Source organism: Eublepharis macularius, chromosome 6 (genome assembly GCF_028583425.1).
Source record: "Eublepharis macularius isolate TG4126 chromosome 6, MPM_Emac_v1.0, whole genome shotgun sequence".
NCBI classification, from domain to species: Eukaryota; Metazoa; Chordata; class Lepidosauria; order Squamata; family Eublepharidae; genus Eublepharis; species Eublepharis macularius.
This window is the reverse complement of record NC_072795.1, coordinates 119,204,352-119,217,997: the sequence shown is the minus strand read 5'-3', so window position 1 is coordinate 119,217,997 and position 13,646 is coordinate 119,204,352. Positions and strand designations below refer to the sequence as shown.

Sequence of the window (13,646 nt, the reverse complement as noted above, 5' to 3'; positions counted from 1 at the left end):
ATAGATTGGATATAACTATCTTATGAGAAATGCAGATCATGCCCAATTCCACAGTGATGTTTAGTCCATAAATATTACCTACTAGATTGGCTTCATGGCTGTCCTGTTGAGAGATAGTGGAAGATGAGTCACGTTAAGCCCGTATGTTTGTCATCCTCTCCAATAAATGTATAGAAGAGACACAGATCTGCTTAAAAGGTTTACTAACAATATTCCCTCCTAACTCCAATCAGGGACAATGCAATGAAACCAAAGAGAGCAGTAGCTTTGGTGCTGGAGTTGAGAAGAATTATTGAAGTCAAACAACGAAACAGAGAGGACAGATTAGAAAATGTTCTTCAAAGACATTAATTGGAGAAGAACAGGAACTTGTTGCTTACAAAGAAGGAAATCCACAAGCATATGTTTAGTGTGTTCCTTTTCCCAATTCTCTGGAATTTTGCATTGATTGAAAGATGGTTGGGATGTGCATCTGGTCTCTCTTGTGAATCAATTCCATTGCTATGATTGTGGCTCCCTTCCACCTTTATTTCTTAAGGGCTTCTTGGCTTTTCAGAGCCAGTTTCAAGCTTCTAACCTTTATGTTTAAGACTCTTTGCTTCTATGTTCCTGTAATTCCCTTTCTTCTCTCCATTTTTATCTACTCTCTCCATTTTGTGCAATCGATTTGCCATCTACACCAGTTTGGGATTTCCTGTTTTTGAAAAACATGCTATGCTGCAGCGGCACAGAGGGCAATCTAAACCCCCCTCTGTCTGGAGATCAGGGGGCGGGGCTGCAAGCCATGTAACCATTTTCTCCGAGGGCAACCCACCGAGTTCCACCACCTCTTTTCACAGAAAAAAAGCCCTGGTCTTATGTTATGAATAGTACTAGTCAAGAAAATGAGGCTCATCCAGGAATTCCTGGAGTTGTTCCATCATCACTCACTCAGCTATTTTGCCCCAAAATATTTTGAAACAGGCCTCTAATTATTAATGAAGTGTCATCCATTTCCATACAAACCAGAAAAGTCCCATTCGTTTTGTTTGTTTGGACAATAAAATGAATGGGGAAAGCAATGAATGAACGAATGCTATTTGTTCATTCATGATCCTGCATCCTGTGACTATCCTGTGATCTGTTCCTCATTTCCTCCTCTCTGCTCTTGGTATCATCATTCCCTGCCCGCCCTCCAATCTTTGCATGTAGCGTGCCTTTGGCAAGGGCTGTGCTGGTTTTCTGGAGGTGGCCAGGCAGGTACGGATTGTCCAACCAACTAGTTAGCTAACGGGAGGATTCCTGCTTCTTGCAGCCCTTTGGATGTTGTCTCAAACGCACCCATAATATTCAGCTTCGATGAACTCTAGGGAATATAATCCCCAGGATATATCAAGATGTCATATCTGAGATGCATTAGAAATAGTTTCTGAGGCCCTGGGAATGCTCCCACTTGCCCTGGAAATGCTCCCACTTGCCCATTAGAAATAGTTTCTGAGGCCCTGGGAATGCTCCCACTTGCCCTGGAAATGCTCCCACTTGCCCATTAGAAATTGTTTCTGAGGCTCTGGGAATGCTCCCACTTGCCCTGGGAATGCTCCCACTTGCCCATTAGAAATTGTTTCTGAGGCCCTGGGAATGCTGCCACTTGCCCTGGGAATGCTCCCACTTGCCCATTAGAAATTGTTTCTGAGGCCCTGGGAATGCTCCCACTTGCTTCCTATCTGCTTGGCCATTACCAGAAGCAGCAGCAGCAACTTTACAGCAGAATATATTCAGGTGAGGGGGAGACGAGAGGGGAGCAGGAGGCAGAAGTATTTTTTCTGCTGGTAACAAAACCCTGTAAGTAACAAATTAGGGGCATAACAAATGTAATGAAAATGAATTGTTGAATAAAATGAAACAAAAACAATGAGACACCTCTTATTATTATTCACATCAGCTTAATCCAAGGAGTGTTTTTTCAAAAGGAGATGATTCACCAGCTCCGAGGACTTCTGTACAATAGCTATTAGAAACGTGTTCAAGACAGACAACAAGGGTTGAGGGAGTAGTATCGGGTTTCAAATTTCCCAGAATCTTATCCTGAGGTCACAGCAGTTGAAAACCTATCCATCCATTCAGGACATACAGACGTCTTGGATACTGCTCTCAGACGTATATCAACTTTGGAGTGTAAGGGTGGAATTACATGCTATGTGTAACTCCATGATAATTTTAAAAGTTTTTTTGTTTGAAATGCTGCCACCAGAGCTGCTTTTTCAAAGGAGAGAATGACGCAGTGATTGCAGAGGTGCAAGGGGAACCTCTTTAAACCTTTCTTCCCCTTCTGTTTGACCACTTAAGAACATCATGCCCAAGCCACCTTTACCCCCTGCTGTGGAAAAATGTGGGTACGTTTAAGTTTCCCCCAGCAGGGGTAAATGTTCATCTTCAGCACCCTTTGATCTGGTAAGCCTTGCGATGCTGCTGACATGCCTGGAAGGTGAGCTGGGTCTGAGTGGAACACTACTGAGATGGTTCTGGCCTTTGGCATCAGATCACTCACAAAAGGTTGCAGTGGGAGACGCCAGATCGACACCTTCGGAACTGATGGCAGAGGGCAGTGCCACAATGCTCTCCCATGTTGTTTAATAACTACGTAAGGCTCCTTAATAAGACTGTCCATAGTTTTGGAGTTGGTTGTCATCAATATGCTGATGACACCCATCTATACGTTACTCTGAATATGCCACTGGCTACTGCTGTCTCTGCCCTGGCCCAATGTCTGAGTGTGGGGTGGGGGACAACAAATTGAATCTGAATCCAGATAAGATGGAGGTGATGCTGGCTGGAAGGGCTACTGCTTTAAATGGGATTGTTCTTCCTGTCATCTGCGGTGTGCAGCTTTCATTGAAAGTATCTTAAGAGCTTGGGAGTCTTGCTGGATCCTGGTCTCCTGTTGAAGAAATGGGTAGCCTAGCCATGATAGCAAAATGCTTTTCTCCCCCTATATCTGGTTAGGAATGCACATGCCTGATCTGGCTGTGCTGATCCATGCTTCAGTAGCCTTGAGGCTAGATTACTGTAACACACTCTACGCGGGGCTGCCCTTGAGACACAATCCAGAAAGTGCAGCTGGTACAAAATGTGGTCGCCTGTTTGTACTCTGAGGCTAGCTGGTGGAATCACATCACTTCTATTCAGAGGTCCAGCCAAGTAGTTAATGGGTCCAAATTGAGATATTGGTGCTGATCTTGAAGGCCCTTCATTACCTGCAGGATACATACTTGAAGGACCGCCTCTCCTTGCATGTTCCCATTTGGCAATTTTGTTTTTCCTAGCAGGATCTACGGTGGGTACCTGCACAGCCCAGACTTGAGCCTTTTCAGTGGCCATTGAGTGTTTCTGGAATAGCCTCCTGGAAGAGGTTGGGGGACTCCTAGTCTTCCTAGCTTTCAGGCAGGGCTGTTTTGGAGAGCATTTGGAGCAGTCTGAGTCTGGACAGAGAGGAAATACCCATGGGGGGAGTAAAAAAGTGTTTGGTTTTAATGTTTATATTTCTGTTATTTGTAATGTTTTATAAAATTGCATTTACGTTTTTGTTACCCATCTTGGGTCCTGAGATTCAGTGGAAAGATGGGCCTATAAATATTTTAAGAAAAAAAGAAAAGAAGAAAAGTGAGCTCGACTTAGCTCTTGCTTTCCTTTTTTTCAGCCGTACAGCACTCTGATTATTTTAAACTATGAAACAAGAGTGCATGCTCAGGATCTCAGCTGTTATCAGCGAAAGCATCTCTCATTTGTGTTACTTGATGCTGAGAATGTTCTCTTGCTTAGAAGCAAACAGAATCTCACTGGATTAAATTGATCTCCATCTAAGTTTTCCAGCATTCTTTGCAAGAATCCTGTCCACTAGGGTTCACCAGTGGACCTCAGTCTACATCCTTGCCTTTAAAAGATAGCCTACTGATTGTCTTTTATGAACTGGTTAGTGGGACTTAATTCCACTCTTTCAACTGCACCGCTTCATGGAGATTCATTATAAAACAACAGATCAGTTAGTCCTGAATTTTAGCATACAGCCAACATGTACACTTTCTCTCAAGATTCAGTGGAAACATACAGTTCTTGAAAAAGCTACATTTTTATTGCGAGCTGTCCCTTTCGGGGCTGTTTTTGTCAAGCCGCACCATCTGTTTCCACAAACGTACACATCTCTGCATACTGAAAAGGTTACATAAATTCCAAGGGCGCCGATATTTGTGGAATTTGATCCAGTGTTCTTACAGTTCTTCAGGCAACAAAGTTTGCAGAAACATATTACCATAGCCAGAGAAAGTTTGTTGCCACCCTTGTACCTTTGTTGAGAATAACCACAATGAAATCTAAGTCCAGCATTCTAATGTGCCTTGTGTACAATTTTTATTGGCAATTATAGCTGGAATTAAAAGAGACAGGCAGCAACAAGTTCTGGGGTGGGGTGGGGGCGTGCTTTGTTTCATTACATTTCCAGTAAAGCAATAAAGCTTCACTAAAGATTAAGCATGTGGAGCAAAGGAAAGAAAACGGGAGCAATAATCTGAGTACTAGATAATTTCTCCTCTTCCCATCAGTTTGGAATTTATTGGTAAAGTTCCTCACTGAGCATGCAAGGCTGTTTGGTGGAGGGGGGTATTTTCACCATGCCACTTCCTGTTAGTGGCAAACATACATTCATCTTCGTTCTTCTGTGCCTCCACACATGGGGACTGCGCAGGCGCAGGCCAGCCGCCGGAGAATTTTCTAGAGCTTCCATGGCTCCGAAGGGGCCGTTTGTCGCGCGCCTCAGCGACCGTTTTCCCGCCCAAACGGTCACGTGATCCTCCAGCGACCAACGGCCCCTTCCCTCAGTTCTCTTCTTGCCGCCGCTTGGAGAGAACGTGAGCTTCGTTGCTCTGTGCTTTTGTGCTTCGTGCTTTATTCTGACTGATTGCTTGGCTTTTGACTTCGGACTTCGTGACCTCGACTATTCTTCGGATCTCGTTTGGACTTTGTTGTGGACTCGGTAATTTGACTCGGACTGTTTGTTGACCTTCCTTTTGCGTGCCCCTGAAGATGGCCTCAAAGGCTCTCTTCAAGCATTGCCTCCAATGCCACACTAAAATGGCCAAGACCGATGGCCATGAACTGTGCCTGTTCTGTTTGGGGGAGACCCATAATGTAACGGCCTGTAAGATTTGCCAGGGCTTCACCAGCAAGGCCCGACAGGAGCGCAAGGCCCGTCTTAACTCCTCCCTGTGGCAGAAGGTCATGTCCGGAGGCGCCCCGTTGCCCTCCTCCAAGGCCGGCCCTAGCCCCTCTGCCGAACGGCATTCCGGAGCTGGCTCAGTGGCCTCCGCGAGGTCGGGGTCGAAACCGCGTCCCCCGAGTGCCTCGGCGTCGAGAGCGGCCTCTCCAGCGCAGGGACCGGTGCGGCCGCCCCGTAGCGCATCTTCCACCAGGTCGGATCCGAGACCGACATCGGAACCGAGGATCCGTCTACCGAGTCCCCGATCGGAACCGACGACCGGGTCGATTCCGGTAAAATCTAAGAGATCGAGGCCGAGGTCCCCTTCGAAGGCGAGGAGCGCGTCGGTTCCGAGGTCTTCTTCGGAACCGGCGAAGAAGAAGAAGAAGACCAAACATCACCGGTCGCCGCATCCCGCTCCCCAGGAAGAGGTCATCGTGCTTCCTCACACGCCTTCCCCTCATCTGGATTCCCCGGAGCCAGAGGACATCTCCGTGCCGGTGCCGGATCCGATGGCCTTCGAGACGGTGCCCGCAGAATTCTCTTCGGGACCGGAGCCGAGCCCGCGCCGTCGGATCCGAACATCGCCTGCTCTTCGGTCGCCGAGGCTGGAACCGAGCCCGTCTCCTCGTCGGAGCCGTCCGTCGCCTGCCCGTCCGTCTCCACCAGCTGCCGGTCGTGAGCGACGTCGCTCTGGGGACAGTGTCCGATCGGTCCGGTCCACTGCGTCCCGACATCGACAGGCCTCCTACCTCCCCTCGCCATACCATTGCCAGTGGGAAGGGGCACCTGCAGGGTTCTCCGTGTCGGAACCGAGGCCTTCGACATCGAGGTCGACGTGGGCTCCCCCTCCGCACCAGGTTCCGGAATCCCAGCTCGGTTCCGATGAGGAGGATGTGGAGAGCTTTGGCGGCTACCAGTCGGAGTCCTGGTCCGAACCATCGCCAGCTGAAGAGCTTGTACCATCTGCGGACTCGCCATTCGAGGACCTCCGCATCTACGCCGACCAGATGGCGAGGATGGCCAAGGCTCTCGAGATGGACATCTCCTCGGCGGTTCCCCAGACCAAGGACAAGCTCCTCAAGCGCATTTATGGAGACAACCCGGCATATGTTGGCTTCCCCATGCTCGAGGGTCTTGAGGAAATCGTGGAGAAGGTGTGGCAGGTGCCCTGCGATCAACCTCCAACATCCAAGAGGATTGAGCAGCTCTACAAGATCAAGCAGGGTACCTGGCCGGCGCTGGTGAAACACCCTCCACCTTCCTCCTTGGTCACAGAGGAGTTCAACCCCAGGCGATCGGGTCACTCCTCGGTACCTGCCGATAAGGAGGGCAAGAAACTGGATGCCATGGGCAGGCGCCAATACATTGTTTCTTCCCTAGGTCTGAGGATTGCCAACTATCAGACCATCATGGCAGGGTACCAGCTGTACCTCTGGGAGAAGTTGGCATCCTATACGCGAGACCTCCCTCCTGAGCAGAAGGCTGTGGTGTCCCTGCTGCAGACAGAGGCTGTGAGGCTGTCTAAGCAGCAGATGAACGCTGGAAGCCACGCTGCTGACACTGCTGCTAGAGGAATGGCTTCGGCGGTGGTCCTCAGGCGCCACTCCTGGTTGCGGTCTACGGCCCTGTCCCAAGAGGTGCGTTCCAGAGTGGAGAGCATGCCATTTGAGGGGGACTCGCTCTTTTCCAAAGCGACCGACGAGACCCTGAAGAAAAAGAAAGAGGACCGGCAGACGGCGCGGTCTTTGGGCCTGGCTCCAGCGGACAAGCCCTCCTCCAGGTCACGGTACGCTCCCCGATCTGGTCCTTACCATTACCAGGGCAGATACCATCAACAGCGGCCAGGCTACCAGCAGTATCCTGCCTACCAACAGCGGCCTTACCCTCCCGCACAACAGCAGAGGAGGCGTCGGCCCTTCAAGCCTCGTCCGGCACAACAACCGGCCCAGCAGAAGGATCAGCAGGGCACCGGGAGGCAGTACTGACGGGTCACGCCAGCCGTATCCCCGAACTTTTCGGACAGACTTAGTCCACTCCTCTCTGAGTGGGAGTCAATAACATCTGACTCATGGGTCTTAACTATTGTTGAACTGGGATACGGGCTGGAGTTCGTTGAGCTGCCTAGATGCAGTTCACCCCTGACAGCTGTCAATAACACTATGGCCGAGCTGGATGCGGAGATCGTGTCGCTCTTGGCCAAAGGTGCTGTGGAAGAATTGCCCTATGAGGACTCTGTAAAGGGATTCTTCTCTAGGTTCTTCCTGGTCCCTAAGAAGGATGGGGGCTTACGTCCCATCTTGGATCTGAGGGGCCTTAATGCCTTCCTCAAGGTGACCAAATTCAAAATGGTAACGTTGGCGGCTGTGATCGCCTTGCTGAAACAGGGGGATTGGTTTGCGGTTCTTGACTTAAAAGACGCATACTTTCACGTGGGCATACGGAAGGAGCACAGGAAGTACCTGAGCTTTGTTTACCGGCAACGGGTTTTCCGGTATAAGGTGCTCCCCTTTGGCCTGTCCACTGCCCCACGAGTGTTCACTAAATGTGTGGCCCCTGTGGTTTCCTTCCTACGGGAAGAAGGCTGTACCATCTTTCCGTACCTCGATGACTGGCTCATCGTGGCTGAATCAGAGTCTAGGCTGGTGCAGGACATTGGCTTGGTACTTAGCACTTGCCAACGCCTGGGGCTCCTGGTGAACTTGGAGAAATCCAAACTGGTGCCCAACTGCAAGGTGTCCTACATTGGTGCACTGTTAGACTCTGTGGAGGGTAAGGCCCTGCTCCCCTTGGAGAGGGCTCGGTCCCTAAAGGGTCTAGTGGCCGTGTTTAAAAGGAACCGGTTCCAGTCTGTGCGCACTATCCAGTGCTTACTAGGGCATATGGCAGCGGCCACCTCTGTGGTGCCTTTCGCTAGGCTGCGTATGCGCCCTCTACAGAACTGGTTTGTGCGGAGGTATGATGCTCTACTGCACCCTCCGTCCCTCAAATTCTCTATCCCGAGGGTCATCCTCTCCTCCTTGGACTGGTGGCTGTCTGACGACAACTTGTTTAGAGGGACCCCTTTCGGGTATCAACACCATGACATCACGGTTACCACTGATGCCTCTCTGTTGGGATGGGGGGCTTACTGTGGTGATGTGTCGGTGCAAGATGTCTGGTCTGACAGGGAAAAGACCCTCCATATCAATGTGCTTGAACTAAGGGCCATTCGTTTCGCACTTGTGTCTCTTACAGCACTGCTGAGAAATCGTCATGTCTTGGTGCAGACGGACAACACGACTGCCATGTACTACGTGAATCAGCAGGGGGGCACAGTGTCCATGGCCCTGTGCCGGGAAGCCACACTCACTTGGCAGTGGGCTATCAAGAACGGCGTGTCGCTCCGTGCTATACACGTGGCTGGGTCGGACAATGCCCGGGCAGATGCCCTCAGCAGGGTCCCTTTACTGGAACACGAGTGGGAACTGAACGTAGAGTGCGTTGGGCCGATCTTCCAGATGTGGGGTCATCCAGTGATAGATGTGTTCGCCACTGCGGCGACCACCAAGGCCCACACGTTCTGTTCCAGGGCAGGGAGCGACCCCCTCTCTATTGGGGATGCCTTCCAGTTTACGTGGACGCAGGGCTTGCACTACATGTTTCCTCCGTTCCCCTTGATTCCCAGGGTCCTGTGCAAGATAGAGGAGGACGGGACGGACTGCATCCTAGTGGCCCCCTTCTGGCCACGGCAGGTTTGGTTCCCGAAGCTCCTGCGGATGTCCCAACGGACGTATGTGAGTCTGCCCCCTCGGCAAGACCTTCTCCTAAACGGGAGCCTGGTCCACCACGATCCCAGGAAGCTGCATCTAACGGCTTGGCGGATCGTTCCTCCCCGATAGGCTTTACTGACGAGGTACAGAGGGTCCTCCTGAATGCTCGTCGGCCATCCACTAGGCGCGCTTATGCGGCCAAGTGGCGCAGGTTTGAGCTCTGGGCACTTGCCAGAGGAGTGGTGCCTGACAACAGTCCCTTGGGGGTTGTGTTCGAGTATTTGTGCCACTTGCGTGGCCTGGGCTTGAAGGCTTCCTCCCTCAAGGTCCACCTGGCAGCGATATCAGCTGCTCACACCCGAGTTGAGGGTGCTACGGTGTTTTCTCACCCACAATCCCGCCAGTTCCTTAAGGGCATGTACAATCTTTACCCACCTGTGTCAGCGCCAGTGCCTCAGTGGTCGCTGTCCTTGGTGCTCTCACGTCTCATGTTGCCTCCATTTGAACCGATGGCTACATGCCCCTTGGATATGCTATCCTATAAGGTAGCATTCTTGGTGGCCGTCACATCGGCCAGAAGGGTCAGTGAGCTGTCTGCACTGAGGTCTGACCCTCCCTTTCTTGTGTTTCACCCCAACAAGGTGGTCCTGCGTCCCTGCCTTGGGTTCCTGCCTAAGGTGGTGTCCGCCTTCCACCTCTCGCAGGATATCTCACTGCCTGCATTCTTTCCTCAACCCTCCTCTAAGGGGGAAAAGGCCCTCCATTCCCTAGACTTGAAGAGGGCCCTAGCCTATTACCTGGATAGGACGAAGGGATTCCGCTCCAGTCCTCACCTGTTTGTATGTTTTGGGGCCAAGGACAAGGGTAACAGGGCTTCCTCACAGACCCTGTCTAGGTGGATTGTGACGGCCATTAGCAAGGCCTATTCCCTAGCAGGGGTGGCTTGCCCGCTTCATGTCAGAGCCCACTCCACGCGGTCCCAAGCATCCTCTTCGGCACTCCTCAGGGGGGTGCCCCTGGTTAACATTTGTAAAGCAGCCACATGGTCCTCTGCAGACACCTTTGTCAGGCATTACGCCGTTGATGTCAATGCGGAGCAGGATGTATCTGTGGCCAAGGCTGTCTTACACTCCCTTTTTTCCTGAGGGAGTTTTGGAATGACTTTCTTGGCGTACCTGTTGGGTACCCTTGAGTGAAAGTGTGTATATATGTACCTGGGGGTGTGTATATATGTAAATATTGAATATTTATGTGTCCTTACACAGTATTTTTACATAGATGTATATATGCATATCTATTTATTGTTGATCTTGTTTGCTTAATAAAATTGTGTTGGACTTCACCCCCGCCTTCCTTGTTGTGTGAAGCTTGGTACACTCCCATGTGTGGAGGCACAGAAGAACGAAGATGAAAACAGGGTTAACATACCTGTAACTTATGTTCATCGAGTTCTTCTGTGCTGACACACAACCCTCCCTCCTACCCCGCTGTGAACTCCAATGCACAATACTGTGATGGCTGTAACGGATATTGGTGTTTTTAAGGTGTTACGGCTGAAGTGTGTTGGTCAAGCGGCGGCAAGGGAGAACTGAGGGAAGGGGCCGTTGGTCGCTGGAGGATCACGTGACCGTTTGGGCGGGAAAACGGTCGCTGAGGCGCGCGACAAACGGCCCCTTCGGAGCCATGGAAGCTCTAGAAAATTCTCCGGCGGCTGGCCTGCGCCTGCGCAGTCCCCATGTGTGTCAGCACAGAAGAACTCGATGAACATAAGTTACAGGTATGTTAACCCTGTTATACATTGGACCGCTCTCGCAGTAACATGATAAAGTGTTATCATTCAAGAGCAGGCTGGGGTATCATAACATCTGCAAAACAGGAAGTTGTGTGAAGGATAGCGTCTGTCTTTGCTATATCAAAACCGTAAAGACAACATACAGCAGTCGATAGCTCCATTATATCCACTTTTTTATTGTCTTTACAGACGGAGATAAATGAAAGGCTACAAATGCAGGAAGAGGCCTACTCTGTGAGAATAGAAAAGCTGAAGAAGGCCTGAGAAAATCTGCACAAGTCGCGTGTCGGTGCAGAGTATTCCACCGGTTATTTCAAACACACACAATCTCTATGTCGTGTTTTGTTTCTGAAGTTCGGCTTGATCGGGTCAGTGCTGCTTCACAGAGCAAACGTCATTCTGAAGTCTCTAATACAACACCTGCAAATTTAGTTTAGCCTCTCTTTATGTATAAGCAGTGGAGTATTCTGTGAAAACTAAATGGCAGAGGAAGAAAATTTAAACTGAACTGAGATCTGTTTGGTGGTTTTTGAACTCTGAATGGCATCGGATTTGTGATGTTCCCCCCATTCCTGTGTTTATGAAAGGCATCTGAATCATTGAGTGGCATAACAATGGGGGATCAAACGCCAACATCCTCTTAGCCATCATGACCGTGGTGTCTTTCCACTCCTCCCCCCTTGGCTGCAAGCGGGGGAGTATCCCGTCACCCTTCAGAGTTCTAGAATACCCACAGTTGTTAAAAACATAAAGGAAAGGGAAACATGCATTTAGTCAAGATGAACTATTTGTCTACCCTGAATGACCAGCGTAGCTTTTCAAGTAAGTAAATAGGATGTACGGGTTTGGGGGTATAGTGCTTGTTCCACACTTCCTATCTCCCAAACACACACACGCTTTGCACCCAACCCAATCAAAAGCTGTTTCTGACAGTCCAGAATGGGGCGTGCTAAAACATGACAGGCAGACAGAACGTGCAGCAGCACGAGGACAAGGCTGGATAAATAGTGATTCCCCTGCAAGCCAGCTAAAGGAGAACACGCTCCTAGAATGTTTGGAGAACACCTCTTTGGCGTTATGCTTCTGCTTCTCTCCACAATGCAGCACCAGAAGTTTAAAGACATGAAGTCAGTCAGTGCTTTTAAATCCCCTTTGTGAAATAGATCAGAAAGAAGGACGGACTCCCCCAACTGGCCGTCGGCTCATTTATTCACAGTTGTTGAGGCTCAGCTCTGCTTTATCTCCTCCAACCTGTGTACTGCTACTACTGGTACCCTCTATCCAACTCATCCCATATCTAGCCTCCTTAAGGCTCCAACAGTACAATCCTAAACAGAGCCCATTGACTTCAGTGTACTTAGAAGGGCATAACTCTGCTTAGGGTTGCACAGTAAGCCTTTTCTTGGATCTTGTGCCGGCTCTCAGCACCCAGGGTTTTCTTGCTCCTGCTCCGGGCCCACAACCTAGCCCTGCTTCAGACTCCTTTAAGCAAAACTATCATCCTGATTGAGACCCTCTGAATAGCTACCAGCCATGCTTATCTGTCTGGTTTGGCTCTCGTTTCAGTTTGACGCCCTTGTCCAAAGCCTGGGATTGACCAATAATGCTCCCTTCCCTGTCCCAGGCAATGGCAAGGCCCTCTGATTTTAACTTTTGTGCACAGGCTCGGTCTTGCACTGCCTCAGTTCTATCCTTGAAGCAGAAAAATATTGTCCACCCATTGTTGGCTAAGAAATAGGAAAAATGCCCTCTTCCCACCGCCGTACTAAATTAAGTAGAAACAGTTTATCCCTGTTTAATCCATACAAGTGCATTTCTCAGGATGTTGACAGATACAAACCATCAGAAATTTATTTTCATTAGGTCACATCAGTCTGTATCCAGCCACACATGCCAAAAACTTAAGGGCACTTACGTGTCCTTACCAGAGAACATCATTTTACATTGCTTTCTCCCACCCACTGCAGCCCCCCCCCCCCAAACCTTGCCCCCTATGTTGTTCCTGTGGATCTGGTGACCCCTCCCCACCTCCCCAGGAACAAAATTTCTGGTCAATTGGATGCAGCAGAAGGGAAATCACAGTGTAAATCACTGGCCCCTCTTAAGGAAACGGAAGTGTCCTTGAGTCCTTGGAACTGCGTGGTTGGTTACAGGTAAACTACCCAGCATGCTGTTCTTAACAGTGAAAAGCAAGATTTATTGATTGAAGACAATTCTACCCTACCTTTCAGCCACAATCTTCCAAGTACAATCAAAATAAAATCACAATTCAATAAATAATCAGTTCTGCTAATAAACATTAAAAAGTGAATGTCAAACCAATGTATCCCATATAGTCAATGCACACACACTACAGAAAAAAAATAAATTCAACAATTTGTTTTAAAAACAGATTTAAGAAAAACCTAAGTAAGTATAAACTGTGTTGGCCTGGTAGGCATTTAACAGAACAATCCTTTTCAGGTTACTCAAGTCCATTGATTTGACGGCTTGAGGGTTTTTGTCGTCTAATTTTGCAACCATTTTGGCCTCGTGCTTGATCATAAAAAAGCCAGGCACTAGTGCTATATCCTGCCTCTGTCCACGAGAGCTTCCAGTTAGCCATCAGGACTAGTAGACACGAATAGAACTATTCCACATAAATTTGTCCTTATAATTAATAAATTTTTAAATGGCTATACCACATACTTGTAGTGAGTTCTGTAAGTTAACTATGCATTGTATGAAGGAGTTCTGCTTTTGTTTTCCTTGTGAATTTGCTTTCAGAATTTAATTGGCTGATGTCCAAGGCATATTATTCTGAAAAATCTGTCTCTATCCATTTCTCTCTGCTATTCATAATTTTATAAATCTCCCTCTTGTCCTCCCTTCAGTT

General features: G+C 49.2%; 1 protein-coding gene across 1 annotated transcript in view; it reads left to right on the top strand.

The window, feature by feature from the left end:
• The window catches only part of CABCOCO1 (ciliary associated calcium binding coiled-coil 1), a 187,415-nt gene extending 173,985 nt beyond the window's left edge, over positions 1 to 13,430 (top strand). Inside the window, exon 9 of the mRNA XM_054983957.1 lies at positions 10,961 to 13,430. Coding sequence (XP_054839932.1) covers positions 10,961 to 11,035 — 75 coding nt within the window. The 3' untranslated portion in view covers positions 11,036 to 13,430. The remainder of the gene's footprint in view (positions 1 to 10,960) is intronic.
• The last annotated feature ends 216 nt before the right edge of the window (positions 13,431 to 13,646 follow it).